Source organism: Penicillium brevicompactum (genome assembly GCF_028827555.1).
Source record: "Penicillium brevicompactum strain IBT 35665 chromosome Unknown utg000007l_segment0_segment0, whole genome shotgun sequence".
NCBI classification, from domain to species: domain Eukaryota; kingdom Fungi; phylum Ascomycota; class Eurotiomycetes; order Eurotiales; family Aspergillaceae; genus Penicillium; species Penicillium brevicompactum.
This window is the reverse complement of record NW_026623210.1, coordinates 498,981-525,678: the sequence shown is the minus strand read 5'-3', so window position 1 is coordinate 525,678 and position 26,698 is coordinate 498,981. Positions and strand designations below refer to the sequence as shown.

At 49.8% G+C, this 26,698-nt stretch overlaps 9 protein-coding genes across 9 annotated transcripts; 4 read left to right on the top strand and 5 right to left on the bottom strand.

The window, feature by feature from the left end:
• Positions 1 to 480: 480 nt before the first annotated feature.
• On the bottom strand, positions 481 to 1,664 carry gpdA (glyceraldehyde 3-phosphate dehydrogenase GpdA; the record flags this gene model as incomplete). The annotated part of the gene is made up of 4 exons (XM_056960242.1): positions 481 to 1,365; positions 1,428 to 1,491; positions 1,550 to 1,563; positions 1,617 to 1,664. The coding sequence occupies 4 exons, from the start codon at positions 1,662 to 1,664 to the stop codon at positions 481 to 483; spliced, it is 1,011 nt and encodes a 336-aa protein (XP_056806397.1).
• A 1,478-nt stretch (positions 1,665 to 3,142) lies between these two features.
• Positions 3,143 to 3,823, bottom strand: N7506_010948 (PHO88 family protein; the record flags this gene model as incomplete). The annotated part of the gene is made up of 3 exons (XM_056960241.1): positions 3,143 to 3,528; positions 3,582 to 3,742; positions 3,807 to 3,823. The coding sequence occupies 3 exons, from the start codon at positions 3,821 to 3,823 to the stop codon at positions 3,143 to 3,145; spliced, it is 564 nt and encodes a 187-aa protein (XP_056806396.1).
• An 825-nt stretch (positions 3,824 to 4,648) lies between these two features.
• On the top strand, positions 4,649 to 5,367 carry htz1 (histone H2AZ; the record flags this gene model as incomplete). The annotated part of the gene is made up of 3 exons (XM_056960240.1): positions 4,649 to 4,747; positions 4,996 to 5,065; positions 5,120 to 5,367. The coding sequence occupies 3 exons, from the start codon at positions 4,649 to 4,651 to the stop codon at positions 5,365 to 5,367; spliced, it is 417 nt and encodes a 138-aa protein (XP_056806395.1).
• A 764-nt stretch (positions 5,368 to 6,131) lies between these two features.
• N7506_010946 (ABC transporter B family protein) lies at positions 6,132 to 10,125 on the bottom strand (the record flags this gene model as incomplete). The annotated part of the gene is given in 6 exon segments (XM_056960239.1): positions 6,132 to 6,250; positions 6,268 to 6,805; positions 6,852 to 7,861; positions 7,918 to 8,818; positions 8,867 to 9,146; positions 9,194 to 10,125. The coding sequence occupies 6 exon segments, from the start codon at positions 10,123 to 10,125 to the stop codon at positions 6,132 to 6,134; spliced, it is 3,780 nt and encodes a 1,259-aa protein (XP_056806394.1).
• Positions 10,126 to 10,726: 601 nt separating this feature from the next.
• On the top strand, positions 10,727 to 13,368 carry N7506_010945 (uncharacterized protein; the record flags this gene model as incomplete). The annotated part of the gene is made up of 8 exons (XM_056960238.1): positions 10,727 to 10,810; positions 10,884 to 10,907; positions 10,965 to 11,077; positions 11,177 to 11,643; positions 11,704 to 11,996; positions 12,045 to 12,482; positions 12,528 to 12,778; positions 12,876 to 13,368. The coding sequence occupies 8 exons, from the start codon at positions 10,727 to 10,729 to the stop codon at positions 13,366 to 13,368; spliced, it is 2,163 nt and encodes a 720-aa protein (XP_056806393.1).
• Positions 13,369 to 14,706: 1,338 nt separating this feature from the next.
• Positions 14,707 to 16,658, bottom strand: N7506_010944 (uncharacterized protein; the record flags this gene model as incomplete). The annotated part of the gene is made up of 3 exons (XM_056960237.1): positions 14,707 to 15,629; positions 15,702 to 16,248; positions 16,335 to 16,658. The coding sequence occupies 3 exons, from the start codon at positions 16,656 to 16,658 to the stop codon at positions 14,707 to 14,709; spliced, it is 1,794 nt and encodes a 597-aa protein (XP_056806392.1).
• Positions 16,659 to 20,566: 3,908 nt separating this feature from the next.
• On the top strand, positions 20,567 to 21,860 carry N7506_010943 (DUF3431 domain-containing protein; the record flags this gene model as incomplete). Its single annotated transcript, XM_056960236.1, has 3 exons — positions 20,567 to 21,090; positions 21,143 to 21,694; positions 21,746 to 21,860. Coding segments are annotated over 3 exons (1,191 nt in total), but the record flags the coding sequence as incomplete, so codon positions are not given.
• Positions 21,861 to 22,155: 295 nt separating this feature from the next.
• On the bottom strand, positions 22,156 to 22,935 carry N7506_010942 (putative GPI anchored protein; the record flags this gene model as incomplete). Its single annotated transcript, XM_056960235.1, has 2 exons — positions 22,156 to 22,469; positions 22,518 to 22,935. 2 exons carry the CDS (start codon positions 22,933 to 22,935, stop codon positions 22,156 to 22,158), a joined length of 732 nt encoding a protein of 243 aa, XP_056806390.1.
• Positions 22,936 to 24,519: 1,584 nt separating this feature from the next.
• Positions 24,520 to 25,527, top strand: N7506_010941 (putative aldo-keto reductase (AKR); the record flags this gene model as incomplete). The annotated part of the gene is made up of 2 exons (XM_056960234.1): positions 24,520 to 24,780; positions 24,838 to 25,527. 2 exons carry the CDS (start codon positions 24,520 to 24,522, stop codon positions 25,525 to 25,527), a joined length of 951 nt encoding a protein of 316 aa, XP_056806389.1.
• Between the last annotated feature and the right edge of the window lie 1,171 nt (positions 25,528 to 26,698).

Genomic DNA, 26,698 nt, shown 5'->3' with positions numbered 1-26,698 from the left:
TCGATTACCACTTCAGGAAACTGACGCTGTTTCGGCAAACGGCGGGAATCAAAGCTTGCGTGCAGCACTTGATGAGATGATAGGCGTCCATGGGTGATTGTTGAGTATGTGACAGAGGTGACCCAGGTGGTTGGAAGGAAGGCAGGCTCCACATCTATTTTTGCTCGCGCAGGCGCGCGTACTCTCTCGTTACTCCTCTCTTCTTCCTTCTCCAGTTCAGCCTTTCGGTAGCAAACGACTTGATTTCCTCATCCATCAAATCGGTAAAAGCTTACATCTTTTTAAAATTGGAAGTCTACCCTAAAGATTACCGGGAAATGTAGAATTAAACTTGAAAATGTGGTTGTTTCATTACATGACGTTATCATCTTATTTTAGCCCTAAAAGGAAGGCACCTCATCCGCCCACAATCGCAGACTGCGTAGCAAGGAACTCATCACCTTAAAGAACACTTCTGACCCCAGGACGCTGTCCTGATTCCTACTGGCCATCAACACCGGCGATGTAGGAGATGAGGTCAACAACACGGTGGGAGTAACCCCACTCGTTGTCGTACCAGGAGACAAGCTTGATGAAGTTGGCGTTAAGGGCGATACCGGCCTTGGCATCGAAGATGGAGGAGTGGTCGTCACCGTTAAGGTCAGTGGAGACGATCTCGTCCTCAGTGTAGCCGAGGATTCCCTTGAGCTCGCCCTCGGAGGCAGCCTTGACGACGGCCTTGATCTCATCGTAGGAGGCACCCTTCTCGATGCGGCAGGTAAGGTCGACAACGGAGACGTTGGCGGTGGGGACACGCATGGCCATACCGGTAAGCTTGCCGTTCAGCTCGGGGATAACCTTGCCGACAGCCTTGGCGGCACCGGTGGAGGAGGGGATGATGTTCTGGGCCGCAGTGCGGCCACCACGCCAGTCCTTAGCGGAAGGAGCATCGACGGTCTTCTGGGTGGCGGTGTAAGAGTGGACGGTGGTCATGAGACCCTCAACGATACCGAAGTTGTCGTTGATGACCTTGGCGAGGGGAGCAAGGCAGTTGGTGGTGCAAGAAGCGTTGGAGAGGACGTTGACGTCCTTGGTGTAGGAGGTGTTGTTGACACCCATGACGAACATGGGGGCATCGGCGGAGGGAGCGGAGATGATGACCTTCTTGGCACCACCCTTCAAGTGAGCGGAGGCCTTCTCGTTGGTGGTGAAGACACCGGTGGACTCGACGATGTAGTCGGCACCGGCCTTACCCCAGGGGATGGCAGCGGGGTCACGCTCAGCGAAGAAGGTGACCTTCTTGCCGTTGACAACGAGACCATCCTCAACAGCCTCAACGGAACCGTTGAACTTGCCGTGGGTGGAGTCGTACTTCAGCATGTAGGCCTAGATGATGTATTAGATGGGGGGTGTTTTCGTAATGACGATGATAGGGTGGGGGAACGTACAGCGTAGTGGGTCTCGATGAAGGGGTCGTTGACAGCGACGACCTGGACCTTGGGGTCGGCAATACTATGGGGATGGTTAGACGGGGATCGTGGATCGAGGATCTATTCCATGAGCAACTTACGCATTGCGGAAGACCTGAGAGACAGTTAGCTGATGAACCGATGGAACCAGTAGATGGAGCTACTCACAATGCGGCCAATACGACCGAAACCGTTGATACCAACTTGGACAACCATGATTGCGGATTACTAGATAGCAGGTTAGATGGGAGGTGGGAGATGGGGAGGAATGATGGAAGACGAAAGGTCGACACTCACGATAAAAGAGTTGATTAAAAAAGAAGATTCAATTGGAGAGTGTGAAGAAAGAAGAAGAGAAAAAAAAAAGTCTGGCGGGGGAGGGGAAGATTAATGAATGACTGACGCAACGGACAGATCACCCCTCACCGAAGAGACGGACGGGGTTCTCTCAACACGGCAACCCACCTCCCCAGAGCAGCTGGGCAGATCGGAGGGGTGAGCTGTTTCCCGACTGTTGCCGCTTGTACATCTGCCCAGCAACCATTTCCGGTTTCATACACCGGGCAAAGCAGGAAGAGTCACGATATTTGGGGCCCTGCGCTGCCCCTCGGTACCTCCCGTCTACCAATGAGAGTCCTTACAACGTACACTCTTCGGGTCATTACTATTAGATTGATGATAATGCCTCGGGCATCTCTCGTGAATGTTCTGCCTGCTCGGTTACAAGGAGCTGATCACGATAATCTGAAGGTAGGAACGTATTCCGTGGAAGGGGGAAGAAGGATGTGGAGAGTGGATGACGCCGAGACTGAGGGGCAGAGTGGCACTATCTCCAACATCGAGCTGTCCAGTACGAAGTACGAGGGAGTACTAAGTGTACATAATAATCCGCTATTTGACTACAAATCAACGTCCAAGTATATGCGCTACAGTGTATAACATGGAATAATGCAATTTAAACAATTACCTCGCATCCTATAAGCTCATCTGCTCGGCGGGTTCGATTGCGGTGGACGGATCGAGTATGGTGATCCAACCGGTGGCTCCCCTTTTGCCCTGAAAAGAGTCACCGGTACACCTCCCACGCCACGGGATCCATCAGATTTTTTCTCTGCTTTTGTTTTTCTGGCTCAATATTGGAAATGCGAATTTACCATTGATCCAAGCGACATACGGGGTCCCCAACTATACAGGAAATACCTTGGGGGCTGATTAATCTCTTTCGCCTCCACGGCATGGCCTATCCGGATTCTGATAGATCACAGCCAACCAGATCTCAACTTCCGAGCAGCTGTCATGGATAACAATCGTCATTAATTGCACCTGGGCAAGCCGAGAAGCTGACAAACCTGCAAGCTGACAAGCTTGCAACCTTGGAGCTTCCAGGATTCTCTCCAAATCTAACTATCCTCACGAAATCACTCATCAGGCCATCTCGGTCTAGAAGACCGCAAAAGTCCCATCCCATGGTACGACATGCACATGGGATGATGGAACATCAGTTCAAGTCTACAAAGCTTAGCCATATGGCATGACGGAGGTGGTCAATGATTAACAATAATATGATCCAGATCCAGTAAAGGTCTGGTCTCAAGGATATGATCTATGGTATACAATAAGAACTCGGCAAAGGTGCCACGGCCCGTATCAACCTAGTATGGGATTGATTGATAGCCCAGAATATCTCATCCCATTTACTCCTCCTTGACACCACCGCGCCAGTTCTTCTCGGCGGCATCGATGGAAGCCTTGTCGGTCTTGGGGGCACCGGGGGACATGAAGCCACCGCCGGCCTTGAAGGGACGGGCAAGATCACCAGTGGCGGGCTTTCCGAAAACGTGGATCTTGGCGAGGTTGGACTCGAAGGCGCCCTTAAGGGGGATGATGGACTGGATGAGGAGGGGGTTGGTGTACTGGAAGTACAAGTGCATCACACCCATCATGCCGACACCCATAAGCTGGCTGCGCAGCGCCTGGCGGAGCTGGCCCTTGTCGTAGTCCATGTTGGTGGTGGTGACGGGCTTGGGCTCCTCGGTGCTACCCATTGGGGCAGGCTCGACATACTTGAGGGTCGTCATATCTGGGGTCGCGGTCAGCTTTGAATCAATGGAGCACGCGATCGGTTCGGCATACCCTTCTTGGCGTTGATCTGGTACTGGGTGTACAATGTCACGGCAAGGATCAGGACATTGGAAAGGATGTAGCATCCGCGGACGAGCAGCAGGACCTGAGGATCCTCAAAGGGAACCTTCTTGGCCAGCTGCATCATCACCAGGATGATGGCGAGGTTGGTGCTGCGATGGTCAATTTTTGTAACTTGGCATTATCGACGTAATTTTGGGCATCATAAATACATACATTTGAGGAGACACCATGTTGCCGGATGTTGATTAATATGGAGAAATGGGTGAGTATGGGGGAGTTCAACACGCAAAACTTGAAGGGGACGCGGGCCACCTGGCATTAATTCTGGAAGCGCAGGGATCTCGGATAAACAGTGCAGCCGCATTTCACTATCGGCCTTGCAGTCACATGACTCGACGGCGAATAACGCCTTCAGTGCGGGTAAAGATCACATCGGAGAAATAAATCTCCCGATCCTGCACTCTCGCCTCAGGCACCATTTGAAAGATAAGGGTCACGTGAAATCCCCTCTTCGTCCATAGCTGTGATGGCCCAGCTTCAAACCAGACCAGCTTATTTGCAAAAGACCAGCAACCACCACATGTGGGCTACCTTTATAGGCCAATCTGGAATTGCTGTCTGATTTCAGGCATCCAAGAGAGGTTTACCAGTGAACTTGCCGCAGATGCTTTGGAAGCACACTGCACTCCCTTGGATGAGGGAACACTAACCTGGCGGCGTCTCCTCGCATGAACCAACCGAAATGGCTGCCTCTCCTCAGAGGAACAAAAAAAGCCACGAAATCACAAATATATGACTAACACCAGAGAACCCTTGAAAAGAACTAACACAATGATCCCAACGTCCAGGAAGGATATTACCGGATTGGGACTAGCGTTGACCGTTCGTTTGGCTCAACCGGCGCTGGCACATTCTGACTTCTCCATCCATCAACAACGCGCGTGTCTTCCGCACTCTTAATCGTCTCCACATCCACCCACCTGCCAGATCGTTTCGATCTTTTATTCATCCTACTCTACACATCTCTGCGACCGTTTTCGCACTAATTTTTCGCAATGCCTGGCGGAAAGGGAAAATCTATCGGTGGAAAGGGTGGAAAGGGTGATGCTGCGGGGAAGGCCCAGAAGTCTCACAGCGCAAAGGCCGGCCTGCAGGTTAGTCTGATTTTGGCTCCCTCAGTCATCGGTGGATAGGACAACGTGTCGGGGGGACTGGGTTTGCGATGCGGGCACCGAGATGCTTGATGAAGTTACCTTTGACGCGTCGGGGTCCCCTCATTGTTCCTCAATAGGGGTGGGCTCAGTCACAGCCTCTGGCCTTCGCATAATCTGTCTCTGCCGACCGCGTTGTCACGGTCCACCGGTATCCGAAAGACCGCGACGCTAACTTTGAACCTATCTAGTTCCCCTGTGGTCGTGTCAAGCGTTTCTTGAAGAACAACACCCAGAACAAGATGCGTGTTGGCGCTAAGGGTATGCCGTGCTCCTAAATCCCACGTTTCATGTCCACCTGCTAACACCGCCCAGCCGCTGTTTATGTGACCGCTGTCCTCGAGTACCTTACCGCCGAAGTCCTCGAATTGGCCGGCAACGCCGCGAAGGATCTCAAGGTCAAGCGTATCACCCCGCGCCACCTGCAACTCGCCATCCGTGGTGATGAGGAGCTGGACACTCTTATCCGTGCGACTATCGCCTTCGGAGGTGTGCTGCCCCGCATCAACCGTGCACTCCTCCTGAAGGTCGAGCAGAAGAAGAAGGGTGGTCTTCTCGAGTAAACCAACATCTGAAAAGAATGTGGGAGATGGGTCTTCGATTCACACCTCGAACATCCACTTCTTTCCGTCTGGCTCTCTCGTCTTTGTTCTTCACGGCGCTCTACTTTGATGTATTCTTCTGATATTCCCCGGTCTTTGCTTTCATTTGTGTTCAACTCTTTTTTTCGATTTCATAGGGCGCTGTAATGGGAAAATGGGAATATCCTGGTAGTCAAAATTTAACTGATACTGATTCGAACTCCACTCTTCTTAGCTTTGTTACATGTATAACACTCTTTCCTTGACTTTGCCTGAATTTTCCTCAACAAACATTCTGATACCCAGGTGCCTCCAGAGCTGTCGATGATTATAACCTTGGAATGACACATGTACGAGCCAGTAAGCAAGTCAGCCTAGATCATGATGCATCCGAGCTCGGAACCAAGGTATCACATTCCTAAAGTAAGGAGCCATTCCTGGCTATCCAGCATGGCGACAATCTTAAAGGCAATAAAAACAGAACAAATTTTATGGCGAATATGATACAAATAATCTCGACATTTGAGTCTACTCCACCTCGCAACTCCAGAACTCGCGGGAGCACGGGGGATCGACAGGGACGAACATGCATATTTCCGAGATAAACAAAAACGATACCGCGTCATACGGTCTTGGCGTTTAAAGAACTCCGGACATTATTGGATGTTTCAAGCTTCAAAATATCTCCTAAGCATACACCAGTCGTTACACTGCTCACATTGTACGGAGTAAACACCCACTAAAATCTAGTCCAAAGCTTGAGCCTCACACATCTTACTATACATCCCACCCGTGCCAATCAAATCAGAGTGTGATCCCATCTCCACAATCCGACCCTGATGAAAGACACAAATCACATCCGCATCTTTGATCGTACTCAACCGGTGCGCAACAGCAACTGTAATCCGATCTCCATCCTTCGCTGCTGCAAGCCCTCATGCACGGCCCGCTCACTCTCAGTATCAAGAGCACTCGTAGCCTCATCCAGAAGAAGAATCTTTGGTCGGCGGATCAAGGCTCTCGCAATTGCAATACGCTGCCTCTGACCACCCGAAAGCTGTGATCCGCCAAATCCAACAAGAGTAGCTAGTCCATCGGGGAGAGACGTGACAAAATCCCATGCATTGGCGGCTCGAAGGGCGAACTCTATTTGATCGTCTGTTGCCTCTGTATCAGCCCGGGTGTCGCACCCGAGACCCAATGCGACGTTTTCGCGTATGGAGATTGGGAAGAGGTCTGGTTGCTGTTGTACGAGGGAGACAATGTTGCGATACAGGCGTGGGCTGAGACTTGGTAGAGGTGAGGAATTGAGATTGATTGATCCGGCGGATGGATCGTAGAATCCTTCCAGTAGGGCTATGACAGTTGACTTGCCACATCCTGATGAGCCGACGAGGGCTATAAAGTGGCCTTTTTTCATCTGCGGAGGTTAGTTGTCATTTGCGAGAACCGGGGGAGTAACGTACGCTGAGATCAAGGCCATTCAGAACAGGGACTTTGGGTCGACGAGGATATGAGAACTTGATCTTGTCTAGATCAAGGGCGTTCACTGCACCAGGGCCCTCTTTGCGGCTTTCGTCTCTCTCCCGTGCTGTTTTCTGAAGGTCATTCAGCCAGAAGAGATAATTTGCGGCATTCACACCCTTCGTGATGCTGGTGGAAAATTGGAAAAGCTGCGATGCGCTCTGCCCGGAGAAGAAGACACCCAAAAAGGCGACAAAAAATGCGTAGAGGGTAACATCACCAAAGGACAATAGCCGGCATCCATACCAGAACCCAAGAGCTAAAAACCAGTACTCGGCAGATTGAGTAAAAGCAAAGCTCGCCATTACCACAAACAACGGACGCTTCAAGTCAGCGATCGCTTCATCCAGCTCTCTCGTGTATCTCTCCAATACAGAATGTTCTATCGCAAGCGAGGAAATTGTGCGAATAGAAGTAACGGCCTCTGATGCAATAGATGCGCTAATTGAGTAGCGCTTGAAAGTATCCCGGTCAAGCTTCGCGTCCAACCTGATCTTCAAATACCCTGCACCAACCAATGGAGTAAGACCCGCACATATAACGACCAGACCAAGCTTCCAAGAGTAAACGAGGGCTAAAACCGCACATACGAGAACATTGAAAGTAGCGATCAACATGAGACCGATATTGTACCCCATCAACTCGAGGATTGCCTGTGGGTTTGAATCCACACGCGTAACAATAGCACCGGTACTATTTTCTTCACGATCAAAGAACTCAATATCTTGATGCAAGAAGTCGTGGAAGCAGTTTTTCCGAAGCTTATGGCCTAGATGCTGGGCGACGGTGTTGGTTGCGAAGCCGAGGATGAAGTAGGATATCAGACAGCCAGCCGCGAGGACGATGAACATGGTTGCGAGGAAGTTGCCCCTGTGTTCTAGTTCCATCATTGGCAGATTGAAGATCTCAATCACACTAGAAATGAGAATCGCTTGGCCAGGAAAGGTTGCTCCTGTTTTTGTTATTAGAAAGGAGGAAAATGGCACGCGAGAACTTTTGATTACTTACCACCAACTATACATCCAATGAAGACCAGACAGTATATGTAGCGAAGCTCGGGGGTCTCTCGAAGAAGCCGATATATGACAGAAATGATGTTTCGCTGCTTGTAGTTGTCATAGTTGGCGTAGTCGTTCTGTGGCATGTTTCCGTTGTTGTCATTGACTGAGCTGCGTGATGTAGGGACTGAGAGCTTCGTCGTGGTATCCAGTTTCTCATTGTTGATAGACTCTGACTTCAAATCGGACTCGAACCGACTTGTAACAGCCAAGTCTTGTGCTTTCACAAGTTGAGAATATTTACCGCCACATGCAAGCAAAGAATCATGTGTTCCCTGCTCAACGATGCAGCCTTTTTCCATGACGATGATGCTTTCAGCTCTCCGGATAGTCGCAAGTTTGTGAGCAATGACAATTGTAGTCCGGCCTTCTGTAGCCTTATCCAGTGCCTTCTGAACGACTCTTTCGGCTTGCGGATCTAGGGCACTGGTGGCTTCATCGAGGATCAGAACCTTAGGCTGAGAGATGATACTGCGAGCGATCGCAATGCGTTGCTTTTGGCCACCCGACAAAAGGCCACCGCGCTGGCCTATCTCGGTGTCGTAACCATTTGGGAGATTAACGATAAAATCATGCGCAAAGGCCACGGTAGCGGCATCTTGAACTCGTTCCAATTGCTGATCCCTTTGGGCATGTTCCCACTTTGTGCCAACAAGTCCTTGCTTGATATTGTCGAAAACGGTACCCTGGAAAAGGACTGGCTCTTGCTGGACGAGACGGACATTCTTTCGGAGCCAACTCAGATTCAACTCTTCGAGTGGGTGGCCATCTAACTTGATAGTTCCTGAGGCAGGGTTATACCAGCGCTCGAGAAGACCAACAATTGTACTCTTTCCACAGCCAGATTGACCCTGCGAACGATTTAGCTTATACACGGTCAGAATTCATGATTGACCTACCACTAGAGCAGTGACCTTGCCAGCCTGGGCTCTCATAGAGAACTTGTCAAGAACGTTCACTTCAGGTCGAGTCGGATAGGCAAAGGTAACATCGGTAAGCTCAATATCCCCCACAATCTCCGATAATTGACAGCCGGTAGTACCATATGAATCAATTTCAGACTTGCGTTCCATCAAGTTGAACAGAGCAGATGCCGCAGTGGCGGAGCGGGTGAAGTCAATCATGTAAGGTGTGAGCATGGTCAGCTGCGTGGCAGCGATGATAACCGACATAATAACACTGCGCCGTTAGCAAAGAGTCCAAGTCACTCGAAGGAGACAGCTCACACAAAGATACTCCCCGTTTCCATAATCTCCCCTCTAGAGAACATGCGAATACCTTGCCAGAAGGCCAAACCGTAACCCAAATAGACGATACAGTATTCGGCGGAGAAAAAAGTGCCAAAAATGACTGACAACTTGCTGCCAATCTTGTGAGCGCTGGACAGGTGTTCTTCGAATCTGTCAACGAGTCTGTCTCGAATTTCGAAGGCATGTGCAGTCCGCACGCTAGAGATAACGCTTTCCACAAAGACGTTAGCCTTTGCGTTGACCTCTAGAATTTGATTCTCATAGACTCCCATGAAACCGCCCGCAGTACCATTCACGATGAGCGTCGCTGGGGCAATGCAGAGGCATATAAGGGTTAGTTTCCATTGCACGACGAACGCAATTGTAAAAGCGGTGACAAAGGCCGCAATTCCCTGAAAAGCAAGACCGAGTTTCTCACTGATTCCACCCTGAATCATGTGCCCGTTGGAGGTTGCCTGTGCTGCTATCGAGCCTCCAGCCCCAACATCAAAGAATGCTACTTCCTGGCCAAGAGCTGACTTGAGGTATTCATGTCGAATGTTCCGAGTAATGAGGTGGGCAGTGTAGGTGAAAAGAGTATTGTAGATATAAGATAGGACGAATCGAGCAATGCCGAGGTATACGAAGTACAGAGCGAGCTCCGACGCCTCCGAGCGAAGTTGGGATGGAGAGGATTGCGATGATGTAAATTTCGTGACGCTGGTGACAAATTGGCCTAAGATGAGAGGTTGGAAAGCGATGCCGATACCAGATGCAACGGCTGCGAAGCATGCAACGGTCTGTAATGAGAGCTCGAAAGGCCCGGCATGCAGGAAAATTCGCTTGTAGGCGGCGAACGAGCCTTCGGGTTCGACTGGTGTCGGTACAATGGTCGGCCGCTTTTCGTTTTCAACCGTTTCGGTATCCATTGGGGTACTCAGCAATATGGCAGAGTATGTAGAGATTGAAGGACAACTGAAATCTTAGGTTCATTGGAATTGAGGACACTATTTGGCTTTATATACCGACAATAGCTAAGGATAAGGGATGTCTCTCATCTCGGGACGCGATTTACGGTATCCGCATGTTTGGCAGGTGTTGGTTTGATATGGAGTTCTATACAACAAAGTGCCCCAATCAGCGGGACTTGGCTGTCGGACGTGGATTTCACGGGTTCCGTCGCCACCCACATTCGCGGATCAGTGGAGCCATCCTTATGGATGTGGGGAGTCAGAGCCACTCATGGCTCGTAGAATCCTTGACTCATGCCGAAAGGGTTCTTTTTCTTTTTCTTTTTCTCTTTTTCTCTTTTTCTCTTTTTCTCTTTTTCTCTTTTTCTCTTTCGCGCGGGCACCTCTTTCGGACTAGGGGACCATTTATGTGGCCAATGGATAAGTGACCTCAGTATTGGACCTCAATCTTAGCCTCTGCAGATATTCGGGGACCCTACACGTATTCTGGACGTCTCGACCTCGCCTATGTCTATCCACCCAAGGGCCCTAATCTAGTCTCTACTTCTGCGCCCTAGCTATGGATGATACACATCCTCTCAGCGAATCCGAACTTCCCGAGGCCGTACCCTCGACAAACCGGAATTATCTCATGCCGCGAGCTGTTTGTCATCCTTTTTGGCCCCCGGGGCCCTAGCCCTAGCCCTTGATCGATATATTTATTAACTCATTATCAGTGCGATGCTTGTCGATCACGCAAGGTACTATATCTTTGACGCCACGCTACGATTGGTAGAATAGAACCTAATTTGCTCTAGATACGGTGTAATCGACAGTATCCGTGTTCTCATTGCGAGCAAAAGAGCATTGACTGTACACATGCCGAGCTGAAGGTCAAAGAGAAGCGCACTCGCATCCACTTCACTCCTCTGTAGTATGTGCTCCCCCTACGCAATTTCTTGGCCCTTTAGCTATCTTGCTAGGTTTTCAGTTCCGGATACATCTGACGAACCATCCTTGCGCGTTATAGTGAAAGAAAGATTGATCATATCGAACGCAGACTCGATGGCATAATCGAGATCTTGAACGATCTCAAAGTGAGCAAGCCTGAGCCCGAGCCCGGGAGAGCTCAGCTACCAAGAACAAAGCAGCCCTTATTCAACGAGTCGCATTCCACCCCAGCAGTCTTTGATCATGCAACCCCGGAGGACTTGGCTGCTGGGCCAGTTGTGGAAGGCGACTCTTCCTTGACTGCCCATTCGGCTTTTGCAAATGACTTTCTGCAAAGCTTTGTGGGCACAGATTCCGTGCAAGATTGCAGCCTAGAGATGCGACAAACTCTCGATGCACTTGCTCACACCGTTGCGACACTCAAAAAGCAGACTATCACAGGCGAAGTACCTATCTCTGGGTTTTGCCCTACTCACCGTCCCCGAGTGAAAGTCCTCAATCTTCCTCCTATTGAGAAGACGGTTGCCCTGATCCGTCTTGCGAAATGTGAGTACCGGTTTTTGACTGCGATGAGCACGTATCATGTTTAACCCGCCTTTGTCTTAGCCCAGAGCCTCGCTGGTACAGGTTGGATCTATGAATTCATTCAATTAGATCAATTTCCGGATATGTGCCTCGGTGTCTATTTCTCTGATGACTACCCCAGCTCTGATGCTATTACTGTGAACGCTGGTCTACACTCTCTGTTCTCGGACTATGCGTACCAACTGCCCGAGGAGCATCGTGAAGAATACTTCGGCTTTGCGGATCTATGTCGAGTCAATCTAGAAGCTGCGCTAGCTGATTTGCCCCTGCATCTACCTGCTACCTCGAGCGCCATTCTCGCACTGATCTTTGGTGTGAGTATCGTGTCTGAAGATTGATCGCGGACCCTAATCCGTTCGCAGGCTTTCCACTTCATAGAGCTCTCGAAGCCTTCGATATCCTGGATTTATTCATCAAAGGCGTCCGAGCTTTGCCAGACACTCGGCTTTCATCGGAATGTGTCCATGAGGGCTGATTCGCAAAATGCCATCCAATACAAACTATTCCTCTTCTGGAGCGTCTACTTCCTCGATAAAAGCTTATCACTTCGCATTGGGCGAGCGTCAACTATTCCCGACTGTGAGATAACTTTACCTCGGCCTTCAGTAAACAGCTTCAGCCATGCGCCTGTCATGGCATACTTCCCTTTGTGGATCGAAAGTGCGCGGTGCCAGGGCAACATCTACGCGATGCTATACAGCCCTTCCTCCCTTGCTCAACCCGACACAGTACGGCATGAGCGAGTGCAAATCCTTGTGAATGACCTTCAGGCATTGGAAAAGGCAACTCACGATACCCACGTAAGTGACGAATGGCCTATCAATGATGGATCTAATATCGCATAGAATCAATGGATTGAAACTGCCAGCCAGACCTCTGGCGAAGACTTGATGAACTTTTTCGCTTTCTCTGACGACGTTCTTCGCCTATCGCTCCTCACGCTGGTTTACAGGGCCGCTCCGCCAACAAAAGGCACCTCCACAACCTTCAGCTCAAACTGCATCAAAGTCGCCGCGGCAACTTTACAGAGACATCACGACTGTATGAATGTGATACGCAAGAATGGCAGTATCTACTTCGCCAAATATATTCATTGGTAAGATTGTAACTCCAGATGAAGTCATTTCCCAAACGAAAACCCTTTTCCCGCTTCATCTGGTCGCAAAGCACTAACAAATTCAATGGTTTTCCAGGACCCTTCTCTTCGCACCCTTTTCCCCCTTCATCATCATATTCTGCCACGTAATTGAAACACAAGACCAAAGCTATCTATCTCATCTACACGCCTTCGTCGAATCCATCAAATCGGCACCAACGGTCTCAGATGCTGCTGCTAGGATGTACGGTCTTTTCCTAGTCCTCTACAACGTAGCACTACGCTACATAGAGCTCCGCACCTCCCAGAAACCAGGACAGACACCAATGTGTGCTGAGATGGATGAGCACCTCGCTGCATTGGGACTGTTAGCGCCTACTTCAGGGGATGTCCATCAACCGGAATCGCACTCTCTGGGCTCGGACCTTGGATACGATTTCGCCAGACGGGATTCTAGTCAGAGAGAGGAACCGATGATGTGGATGGGAAATGAGGCGGGGTTGGATGGGTGGTTTTCTAGTAATCGGGCTATAATGGGGTTACTTCAGCAGTCTGATTACAATGTCCTGGATGAAAGCTGGAGAGGCTGACCTTGGAAGACTTACAAAAAGAATAGAGATGGTTCTTCGCTTATGTTTCAATATGGATATTGCCTCCACCGCGTACCAACCGAGCTGCCATGTTCAACTGCCCATGTGCTAATAGCCTCACGGGAGCGCATACCTAAAGACATCATGGATGCACTGTTCTATGACGTCTGAATTCTAAAGGTTACAACGGAACCTTCAAATCATGCTATGAACTGCGTTTCGGGCTGCATACTTGTGGTTCCAAGGTTGCAAGGTCGGGATCACAGCGGAGTAAACCTAGCGAGCAACCACTCTACAAAACCTTCAAAACCTTGGAAGTGTCAGGCAATGGGTACCTGGCAGTTCACTGTAACATACTTTCTGGCGAAGCTACAGCAAAATTCGCACATTCAAAACGTCTATTATATCGCAGACTACTTGTTTGTAGAAGGTACATGAGTTGAATTGTGAGATTCTGAGTACAAAAGGCAAAGATGAGAGAGAAATAAAATGGAAGGTCCCCTGGCTGCACACTACCAAAACATGAAGAGAATAACCCTCAGACAGAATGGGGGAGATATATCAACAGCATGAAGAGAAATACACTAGGCATTCTGGAAAGGCATGAGCTGAGTGAGCCCAAAGGCAGTATAGTGTTGTTTTCAGGTCACTGAATCCACGAGACTAAAGACAAGAAAGCAGAGCACGCAAGAAATGGAAAAAAGAGCAGAAAAGAAGCATGTCCACCCCGAAAGAACCGAACATGAATTTCCCTGGGGATTAGGGGAAAGCGGTTTGACCGGGGTAGAAACATTAAAACGGATGCGAGAGTTCACCTGTACAAAACAGACAAGAATATGCAAAATGCTGGGATTTGTCGTTTCTTCTGTCGAAGAGGGTTTTGTGTCATTCTTCGTATGCGTCCCGAATCGGGGTCGTGGAGTTCGTTCCGCCAGACACAGCATAATTGAAAAGCCATGGATTTGCATGCAAGGCGCCCGCAATATCAGAGAAAAGAGTAAAAATAAATAAGAACAAGACCAGAGTTTTGTGTGGTTTTTTTCTTTTTTCGTTGGCGAAACTGTGGCGAGTCTTCAAAAAAAAAGCAAAAAGCAATTCATCCAAACCGCGTTTGGGCTGCCCCAAAAAAATGAAAACGTCTAAAACTTGGCTAGATCAGCGAAACAAAGGACTGTCTGGTCTTTTTTTTTTTTGTGTTGTCATCTCGTCATCCCTCATCGAATCGTAAGCCGGTAATTCGCAGAAGGCCTCGTAATACAAGTCGTATTCGTCTCGCGGCAAATCAGTCGGATGCTGGCAATAAAAAGGGGAGGTCGCCATCTTCAATAATTCGTCTGTTTACTCCACGATGATTTCTACTCCGGAGTTGGTGCGGAGTTCATCGCTTCCGCGTGCTTGGTGGCCGTTTTGGCGGCGAAACCCAGTACCCTTGTCAGGGGTAGGGCCTCGGGGCTGGCGGACAGGCATGCGTTCCTGCTGACCCTCGTAGCCCATACCCATGCCACGGTTGCTACCGATGGCACCGGCGTTGGAGGACTGGCTCTCCTGTTCCCAGGAGAACATGCCTCTCAGACGACGAGGGCTGGAGTTGGGGCCACCGATACCGGTGCCAAGGGAGAGGCCACCCAGGCTGTTGACCAGTAGGTTGTCATCCCGCTGCATGCCAAGGGAAGAGCCGGACTGGGCAGGGGTAAGGGTAGGGGTGTTGGAGTTTGCAGTCTGCGCACCCTCGTAGGGGAGTCGGGCGCCGTTGGTCTGCATGGCAGCAGGGAAGCTGGCGGAGGAAGGCACGGGCGAGGGAGTGTAGGATCGCAGGTCGGCAAAGGACTTGGCGGCGCGCAGGTTCTGGCCGTTGGCGAAGTTGCCGGGGGAATCCATCACACCCAGAAACCCAGAGTTTTGGTTACGCAGAGTGTGGAAGGCGCCCTGTCCGGCTTCCTGGCGAGCCTCGCTGAAGTCGGTGGTCGCCGCGCGGTTGAGGCCACGGCGGCCACTCTCTGACTGTCCAGAAGGAGGGATGGAGGACATGGGTGGGCTGACGTTGGCACCAGCGGCAATCTTGAAGACCTGCACCTGGCGCTGCTCACCACTGCCGCGAGAGGCGTGGCCCAAGCCCATGTTGTGGGCCAGAGTGTGAACCGTGCGACGCTGGGAGGGGGTCAGGTTGTGGGGGAAGATCACGGAGTCGCGCACGGTGTCCTCCTTGAAAAGGAGTAGCTGCGAATAGTAGGAGAGGGTCTGGGTGTCGTTCAAGTCCACATCTAAACACGGGGGAAACAGGTTAGCGACGCAAGGTCAAATTTTCAATATGCTTAAATGGTAGTGTAACCCACCGATCTTTTGACCGCGCTGCGACACAGGAGAAGGAGAAGTGGCCGGGATGTGCGAGGTGAGTGAAGACATGGAGCTCTGAGTCTGCAGCTGAGGGCCTCCGCCCATGGGACGGTGCTGCTCCTCCAACTGGCCACGTCGTTCCCTCTTCTCGCGCTCGATGCGTTCCCGCTCCTGCAAAGGTAGCATCTTCTTGTATTCGACCCGCAATTTCCGACCCTGCAGCTCAAAGTGGTTGAGCACCTCGATCACAGTCGCGGTTTCCTCGGCCGAGGTGAAGTTGGCGAAAGCCAGTCCACGGAACACGCCGTTGTCAAAGTGGTAGTTGAAGGCGTAAGGGAGAGGCAGGTTCAACTCGGTCATCAGTTGAACCAGCTGCTCCTTCTTCACGGCAAAGGGGATGTTCTTGATGACGATCGCAGTTGGGATCAATTCGTCGTCGTCGGCAGATGAAGCCGAGGGCTCCGGTCGCATCGCGCTGCTCTGAATCGGGCCAGGCCCAAGGTTAGAAAAAGCCTGGGGCATGTTTGGTTGCTGATCCAACCAAGTCTTGAGAAAACAGTTAGTTGGGGGGCCTTTCTCGGGCTAAAAGGGGGGTGTTTTTTTTTTTCCTCGAGGGAAAACTCCAAACATACCGTGGGCAGGCCAGTGCGACCCCGGGCGTTAGGCTTCAGGCTGGCGGAAGCCGACCGAATACCTCCGAGGCTTTGTGCATTTGCAAATCCATTGGGGTTCCAAGTTTGAGAGCCGGAAATGTCATAACCGTAGTTGTTCTGAATAGACGGGTTCAAGCGCTCGAGGCGAGCGGATTCATAACGCATTTGATCCTCGTAGAGATTGTTGGGCATGGCGCCGTAAGCGTCAAACTGTCGAGACGGCTGACGATGAAGAGGTTGTTGATGTCGCTGAGAACCAGGGGAGCGCGCTGGGTCGTGATACATGTCTTGTTGATAACTCATGGCCGAGAATTCCTCTGAGGAATGTGAGAAATGTCCACCAATGTAAATGATAAATGACTACTCCACCATGAGAGCGAACGAAAGGAAAAGATATAAAAAAAACAAAGTTGCACAGAGAGAAACCGTCGAGGACGGGATTGTGCGGATGGGGAAAAGTTTAGGACTAAAAGCCGGGAGGAAAACTGGTGGGAAGAGTGACCACGCAAAAACTTCCCCCGTTGAAGTGTTTTGCGACTCTCTGCAAGTCGGCTTTTGTTGCGTTGAATGAGTTCGACTGTTTTCCTGCTTTTTCCTGTTTTTTTATCCTCTCTGTTTTTCTTTTTTCTTTTTTGTTAAAAAAAGACTTTTTGTTCGAGTTTTCCGGGTTGCCTCCTCCAGAACACTGTATGCCAAACAAGTCCAGTTGACAGATCTTTTAGAGCGGAAAAGAATGGTTTTGAGGCAAATCCGCCAAGAACAGAGGAGTAAGGAGGTGATAAGTTGGAAAGAAAAAAAGGTCCAGAGAGAGAGAGAGAGAGACACTGCGGGATTAAATATGTATAAAGTCGCAGCAGGTCACAGGAGCGATGGGGGTATCTTATATATCGTAGATGTGAATAGTCCAATCCTTTTTAATTATTTTTATATTTTTAAACTTATAGCTCCGTACTCCAGGGCTCCGTATTATAATAGTGTAGACTCCTTCCCCTGTCGATTTAAGACCAATGAGACTCGTGTTCTGATCTTAAAGATAATCCCCCATGGCTTTATGATCGCAATCTTTGGTTCGTTCCAAAGATCCTGCATATCTTATTATATCTTCTTACTTCCGGAGTACTTTAGTCTTAATTTCATCTTTGGATCTATACACTCCTGGCGATTACACCTCTCACATAACCCCCTATTCGCCCAGTACATATGCATCCGAAGATCCGCCCCTGATTAAGTTGGAAATCGGGTTTAATCCGCCCCCGTCACCGCCAAATCAGAATGTCCCTTTGCTGCTCCAGTCTGCTCCAGTTGCTCGGCTCCCCTGTCCGTCATCATAATGTTCCTGACCCTCTCGAAGCCCTTTTACCACGCCATGTCTCGTTAGCTTCAGACTCCGCCATGGTGGACTTCTTACGGAGCACTTGTATCCCTGACCGAATTAGGCTGTTCCCATTGATCTTCTCTTTTATTCTCGTGGATGATGTGCACGAGTTGCATGACATGACTGTAAGTTCACTCCCTGCCTCGTGCTTAGGGGTCCGGGTTCGACGGAGTACTATTGTAAACCTGTTTGGTTACTACTTACTTCTTACAGAGTACTTACTCTGTATGAAGTACTCCGTACTCGGTATGCGCATACCGATTTCATGGATACAACCCTCTCTCTTTTCCTACTTGTATATCCGATACACTACTGGTTTGGTGCATTTATTGCCGACTCCGCTCCATCACAGAACAACGAGAGAAAAATGAAAAAAAAAAGGAGTTCAAATACAATACTATTTGCATTCTTCTCATATCATTCTATTATTACTTGAAGTTTAATTTCCCCCTATTCCTCGCCCCATCCTTCGCCTCACGACTCGCCACCCTACGAACAGCCACCAAGCGATTAAATGGCAATAATTCTCTTGGACCAATAACTCGAGCCCATCGACTTCTGTACTCCATTCGTTTTTCCTCCCATCGGCATCTGCAGCTCCTGATTGACGGCACGCAGCTCTGTAGCGCCGGTCCCACTCCACGAAATTGGAACTTTCGCGTGGTCTCCACGATCCGCGCATCCCCCGTTTCTAGCGCCAATGCCGAAGCTCCTCACAGGCTGCCGGGCCCCAGCTAGAACCCGCTAGATGCTGGTTAGAACCCTTAGTGGCAGTGTCATGTCCGGCGTGCTCAGACGGTGGAGCTCGAGCTCCAGAGCTCCGACTTAGCTCTAAAAGTACGGATTGCTACTAGGCTCGACAATCCCTCGCGGAATGCGGTATAGTACGGAGTACTCCGTACCGCATCTCAGGGTGGCGCTAGAAAACACTACGGACTTTCTTGGGTCTGTATTCTCGACGGGTGGCTTGCTCTCCGTAATCATGGCTGAGAATATGTCGGAAGGCTCGGTGGCGTCAACGGGGGTTTGACACTGACTTCCCGCTGCGACTTTCTGCACTACCCGCAGGAGTCATGGATATCTTTCGCATTCGCAAAATGCGATCTGGACGGCCTTTGCCTTTGTCTCCGAACGAGTGTTCTGTGCGACCAGAACAAAGAAGGAAGTGGATTGATCTACGAAAGGGCCGGTTCGGGTCGAATGGCATTCCCATGTACCGTGTTTCAGATAAACCCAACGAAGAAGGATAATGGCTTCTAGAAAACCCGAGCTCCGCACTTGATTAAGGGGTTACACACAACGGGCTTGAAGACCCAGGTTTAGTTAGATAGGATCCGGAGCATCAATTTTGCAAGGCAGCAACCAATGTGAAGTCCTCAGTACATGCATGCCGTCAGGACGTTTAAAGCCTGGCACCCCAAGCTGCAGGGAGAAGATCTTCCAGTGCCATGATCAGGAGCTTGCGTCTCTTCTTCCAGCTTTACTCCATGCATATTCCTCGGGTTGCACGATGATGAGCGAGTACTGATGGCCTGCAGCCAGTAAGTGAGACCATCAGAACGCTATTCACGGTGCGCTCTGCTCCATTTTTAGACGGGGGAGACTACTACCCTGTATGGCAGCAGTTCCTCGACTAAGATCTGCGAGCAGAAGGGCAGAGACTTGACAAATTGAGATTTGATGTAAATTTAGGCAGACATGGAGCTCTACCAGGCATATGGTGACGATGCATTACGTTCGCAGTACGGAGTACTCATTGTCCCCTGTCTTGAAAATGAGACATCTTCGTCGAGGTTGAATCCAATTTTGGATCTTTTGAAGCCCCGATCAAGTGCATATTCAGCATGCACAATGAAGGGCCGTGCAACCTCGATACATATGTCCATCAGTCTGAGGCATCATAAGTGTAACCCCAGCTCAGCCAGCTGCGACACGTTTGAAACAATCTTTGCCCCTTGAAAAGTACATCGTATTCGTTTCAACGAAGACTAAGGAGAAGCCAAGGATCTGTCAGCGCGGGAGTGGATAGTCCAAAGGAACAAGCAACTTCGGAACTATTAAATCGATAGTCGACGTTAGTTAGTTCACTGAGTTAGCCGAGTGGAGTCGACGCCTGACAAATCAGGCCCGCCAAGCCCTCCCGAATCGAGGGTGTTCGCGATGGCGATGTAATTGATCGCGTGCATCGCAATGGCATATGACGTTAATCAGATGACCGTTGAACCGTTGCATTTCAGTTTGGCCGAACAGATTTAAGCTCATGCAGCCTTGGGTCTTGGCTAACTTAATGCCCGATCAGATCAGGCACACGGAGATTCCCTCTCTTCTCGTATACGAGTACGGGAGTACGTACTCGTCCATTGCCGTTGTACACATAGTATGTATACTGTACGCCCTGCGCGGGAAAATCGACTCCGAGATCGACATCATCCCTCAGTATGAAACAAGATCCGAGCGAATGTGTGCGCGCGACACGAATGGGTGACGAGTGTCAGACCCACATGGAATCTGGGAAGAGGTTGCATTTGCCCGCATCATGACTTATCAAGCCGCTGATACGAGCCTGCGTCGGATATGCCGGTCTGATGCTCGGAAAAATAAGCAGAATTGACAGAGAACAGCTAGAAAGCGCGGTGGTTTTAAGGCAGGATTGACAGAATTGACGTTGGCTTGGGTTTTCGTGGCTGCGGCGTGCAGGGAACCACGCGGCCAAGCTGACGGGGGGCTCAGAGCCAAGGCCCGGAGTGGGGAACTGGCGTCTTTAAAGTCCCGGCTTTTCGCAATCTGCCATTTCGATCGTTTTTAATTCACCCTCGACTTGGTCCCGTGCTGGACTATGAGGACTACATTACGAGCCGCGATAGCCCTCGCGCTAGTTGCGACAGTGCTGCTGGTGAAGATTCATCTGGATTCGCTTTCGCAATGGCAAGATAGTGGTGATCGCAGGACTTCCGCTCGCGATTCGTATGTCCTGGAAGATGGCGACGCATACATCGAGCTGGTCTCGGCGGAACCGACTACTACGACAAAGAACCCGACCCGGAGGAAATGGATTCCCACAGCTCGACCGACGCCCCGTCCAATGTCCGCCAGTGCGCAAACGAAGCGCATTCCCGTTGATGTCCCCGACGCCGAATGGTCGTGGGGAGACCCGTGGTACGACAAACTATCCAATTCGCAAAAGCTGCATGCGCAACAGCTCGGGCCCATACAACAGCTCAAACAAGGCAACGAACATAAGAATCCGCCTTCGTCAAGCGCGCCGCCCCGTCCAAAGATCACTCCGAAATCGGATCGCACAATCATCTTGGGCAAAATGTCTTACGAAGACACCAATTGGCTTGAGGATGAGCTGCCTGAGTACGCATGTTCTATTTCCGATAATGTCCAACCGCTAACATGTCCCTCGCAGGTGGCAGCATGCAGTATACACAGTCGATGACCCGGACGCACTACTCACAGTCGGACAAAACAAGGGCAAAGAAAGCAACATCTACCTCCAGTACATTTTGGACAACTACTACAAGCTACCTGAGTACATGGTATTCCTGCACGCGCACCAATACAGCACACACGTCGAATTCTGGGAACAGGACAACGTCCTAACCGTCCAAAGACTACAACTCGACTACCTCCGCAAAACAGGCTATCTGAATCTCCGCTGCGACTGGAGTCCCGGCTGTCCAGATGAAGTCCAACCATTCCGACAAATGGCAGGACGCACAACCGAGCTTGCCTTTGCAGGTGCTTGGATCCGCATTTTCAACAACACTGATATTCCCGAGATGGTTGCGACACCGTGCTGTGCCCAATTCGCCGTGACTAAGGAGCAAGTCCTCAAGCGTCCGCGCAGTGACTATGAGTCGTATCATCATTGGCTGATGACGACTGAGTTGGACGACGAGACGAGTGGTCGTGTCTTCGAATACCTGTGGCATATCATTTTCGGGCAGGATCCCGTGTTGTAAGTTGGTATCGATCTGGGATTTGGGGTGCATGCTAACGATTTTCAAAGTTGCCCTGCTAAGGCCACTTGCTATCGCAATGTATACGACATGGACTACGAGGAGCCACCAGAGGATCTGTGGGATGATGACTTCTGGGGCAATTGGGTCGATTTGCCTAATGATGTATGATTGAATTTTTGTGACTTATGTAGAGCATTTGCTTTGCACAAATACCCTAGAATTACGTTTTATGTATGAATTAAATGTTGACCTTGGAACTTTGGAACATAAATCGCAGTCTGGTTTCTTTCCACCGTATATAACCTCGTCATTCTCGTGTACCATAGAGTATACCGAGCATTGAAAACAAAATATCAAAACATCGTCTGCAAGCATAAAGAGCGTCATTGGATATGTCCGTATATCCATTCATACAAATCTTCTTTCGTTCACCTCAAAGCAACCGAGACGATCAACCTCACAGCCAAGCAAAGGCCATCAGACCAACAACACCAGCCATATGAACAGCCCCAGGAGCCGAGAGGTCAACTGCCGCATCGGGAGTCGCGCTTGAAGAGGCAGCAGAGCCCGCGGATGATCCAGAGGATTCAGCGGATCCCGAGTTGGAGCTGGTGGAGTCCTGGCTGGTTCCACTAGAGCTGGACCCGCCGGTGGTGCTTGCGGTAGCAGAAGCAGCAGTGCCGGTTCCAGTAGAAGAGCCACTTGCAGTGGTCGCAGTAGATTTGTAGGTCGTAGTGGTTAGAGAGCAGGAGTGAACGAGGTCAAGAGCCTCTTTGAAAAAGTTAGATTCTGGGGTCTTCGAAGCTAGAATTTACGTACCGTTATCGTCGTCATCATCGTCCCTGTCATTGTCGTTATCGTCGTCATAGTCATGATCATGGTCATGGTCGTTGTCATTGTCATTGTCATTGTCATTGTCATCATCATCGTCGTGATCATGGTCGTGGTCGCGGACGCGGACGGTGTTGGTGCTGTTGTTGCGTCTGTCGGTTTGATACTGCGTGATGCAAGCCGAACAAAGTGGGATTTGAGTTTTGGCTTTCTCCCAGTCACAAATGCATTTGATCTCAGCAGAGTCGTTGTCGTGACGGGCATCACAGCTCTTGGAGATACCAACAACATCACCGCAGACGCTCCAGCAGCGGTTTGGAACGTCGTCGTGGTCCAGCTTAGAGGCAACAGCGACGTTGCCGGCCAGCATGAGGCCACAGAATGCGAGAAGCTGCTGAGTACGCATGATTGTTGATGTTTGTATTGAGATGGAGATTGTTTAGAACGTAAGAATGATCGAGTGTGTTTGCTTGGGATAGATATCGGATTCAAGCGAAACTCGTCTCATATTTATATTACGAAGCCAAGATGGAATTCAAGGGTTGTTTCTAAATTTGATTATTTTTCCCTAGACCCTGCCGATCTAAACAGGGTGTCGCATGTCACCAGCATCGAGCTCTTTGTCGGTATCCTCCGCTGTTAGTCAGGGCACTCAGTAGCCGAGCTGCTAAGCCTCCCATGTAGTGTCTACATGGGTGTCTAAGGCAAGTTGAAGATCAAGCTATAGACTGATATCTCCACCGATCAGCAAATGGCCGCCAATGTTGATACAGCAAAAGCAGCTGCCTGGTTTATCTCCATCAGCCAAGACTTTTGTCCAAGTACTCAAAGAGTGTAGCACCAACGAGAGTGCGGGGACTAATAATATCGTGCATGCCACGCAGTATTCTTAAGTTTTCAAGGTTGTGGCCCAGTCAGAGGTCAAGATAGACTTGGAGACTACAAATTGGCGTGTACACTTCACGCTACTGCTGAATGCTGCAACGGCCGAATAGTCTCCGGCACGAAAACAAAGACCCTGCAAAGTGTGTTTTGGTGCCAAGAAAGGGTTTCCCGCGCGGAGATCGTATACAAATTCCCAGGGTCTAAGCCACGCAGTGGGGCCAGTCGGTGCATATTTTTTGGGCTCGATTATTCTGCAGCCTTGATTTCGTTACTTGAATCGACATTCTCAGACATCGTGACATAAATTAGCTTTGGAATATTCTTTCACAGTTGTCAACAGGCTGAAGGAAGGTGAGTAGAGTCCACGGGTGGAGTTAATTATGCGAGATGCCGACAGGCGGAGCCGATCCGCTCCTATATATAGATGGCGTATGGTTCACAGAGTAACAAGCCAAGCCCTTCTAGTCCCCAGGCTTCAAGATTCTTGACATTATGCTTGTCACTACACCGTACCTTATCACAATCTGGAAATAGCTTTGGAATCTACTGCAGGTGTTTGGTTGGTTCGCAATAGCCGATAGACAGGCCAATTCAACACAACATGACGGGACCTTAGGATGTTCGGCTCAAGCTTTGGGTTGGAAACGTTTGAAATTCTCTTCAAGAACCCTTGGAGAACTGTTACTGTGGACTAGAATATTTTGACTGTACTCGGGATCTTTCCAAGGTTCGGAAATATCGGGGACCGCGAACCCAAATGGCCCTGCCTCCAGCGACTTTTATGTTCATGAATATGAACCAATGATTTACCCCGGGATTCGGGAAGATTAGAACTGCAAACAGAATGAGACCAAGCAAAGGGGACGAAGAGAGCATATGTAGATAGACGACGACATACAAGAGACAAGAAAACGACGAATGACCTCACAGCCGCCAAGCCCCGGAGCCCTGGAGGACTGCTGTACTTAGTAAGACATCATGATCAACTTGGACTCCCGACCCCGCAATCAAAACACTCTGAGGTCGCTGGGATCCCTGTACTTTATCGACACAAGTATTGGGAGTTCTATTTCAAGTGTTTGATCAATAATTTTGAGCAAATCCTATGAATCGGAGCGTCAGCAAGATGTGGGAAAAGTATTGCCTGCGTCCAACGCAAGGCACCGTCTCCACTACCATTCCCGTCTTCGTCTATGGCACAGCCTGGAAAAAAGATCGCAGTGCAGATCTTGTATACAAGGCAATCAATGCTGGGTTCAGAGCTGTGGACACAGCAGCCCAGCCACGTCATTACCAGGAACATCTTGTAGGCGATGGGATCCGCAGAGCCATTGCCGATGGGATTGTCGAGCGAAAGGATCTATATGTGAGTAAAATTACTATTTTTAACCCCCCGCAGACTCAGACTACTAACTCTAGCCAGGTCCAAACCAAATTTAGTCCCATCTCGGCACAAGACCCTGACAACATGCCATATGATCCTTCTGCGCCAGTGACTGAACAGGTTCATGCATCGATCAAGTCATCTTTGCAGAATCTTCGATCAAAAGAAGACCCAGACTCTGTGAATGAATCATACATTGACACTGTGGTCATTCACTCACCACTTACAACTTGGGATGAGACCTTGGAGGCCTGGCAGGCCCTGGAAACCTATGTTCCCCACCGAATCCGTAATCTGGGAATCTCCAATTGCAACTTTTCAATCTTGAGGGAGCTTTGCGACTCAAGACAAACAACCGTGAAGCCATCGGTGGTTCAGAACAGGTTCTATAAGGAAACCTTTTACGATCGTTTAGTGCGATCGCTCTCCCGTGATCATCGAGTCATCTATCAAAGCTTCTGGACTTTGACAGGAAACCCGGACCTGCTGCGGTCTAGACCTGTACAACAACTGGCTCATCATGTTCAAATCTCACCGGAGGCGGCTCTGTACACCCTGGTTATGAGTCTTGATGATGTGACTGTGCTGAACGGAACCAAGAATGAAGAGCGTATGAAGGAGGACTTGGCCGCTCCGAAATTAGTCGAGAGCTTCACGAAAAAGCGGCCCGAAGTGTGGCGCCAGATATCGTTAGATTTCCAGGTCTTGACCGGGGATTTTGTGGATTGACCAGATTATGGTGTTGGTTTGAGACAGCTATGATGTTCACACTGAGAGATGCGCTCTGGCTTTTCCAACCGAGACTGGGATCCAAAGGTCTATATCCAGTAAACCTCCAATGGCTATGCGGAGCTTGATCAAGGGTAACATTCATGTCGCGGTGATTGATTTATCAGTCCGTGGATACTGTATTCTATACCTACATACCATACTTAACGCCGAGGGGATTGCCATTCTAATCAACGTCGGAGAGTCATTTGGGTTTCTAGGTAAATGCCACACTCGTCCACCAGGACATTAAATCAAGATACGGCTAAATAGAAAGATCTTACAATTTGAAAAAAAAAAAAAAAAGACTACAATATCAGTGCCGACAGTTGGCCTTTATTGTCGTGCAGATGAATCTATGGGAGATTTGCTCTGGCTCTAGTTGAAGTAGTCGAAACAATAGTCAAATAGTCAACCCAACCCGTGGACCTTGGAACATGACTGCCGTGAGGGTGGATTTGTGATGAGCCCCAAATTGTGCCTATTCATACATAGTTTTAACTAAATCAGTGACAATTATTGTCGCCGCCACCAGGATTTCCGGCATGATCGATCTCACAAGCACGAAGTAACATATGACGTCTTGATAAGATATTCAAAAATGCCACCACTTTGCTGACTACTTCCCATTTTCACAGGACAACTTCCCTGCCGAAAGCCTCGGGCATTAAATTATACGGGAAGAGTCATCGCAGCTGTCAATAGTACTGGAGATAGTTACAAGACTCCGTCTCCACCTCCACCTGAGATCATCGTTCACCGCCTCAGCGAGTTCTGCTGGAGCGCCCGCCTATCTGAGCGTTCGACAATCCACGCGCCTGTCCACCGTCATCTCGTGTTTGATCACTGCTGGTCCCTGATCTTTTCGCCAGTCGTCGACTGTTGCGCCCTTTTATCTCTTATCGCCATCGTCATCGATAGAATATTTGCGGCTAGATCAGCGGCATCCACTTTTTTTCCGGTTCTGGGCACAAAGGCTTTCACCTGACTCAAATTTGAAAGTGACTTGGATGAACGACTTCTTCTAGACTGAGATCGCATCCGGTACTCCTGTCTCTTGTGAAAATCCATCGCGACCAGCTTACTTCCAGGCATTGCACAAACCCGACATTCAATTCGATCTTGGATCTTC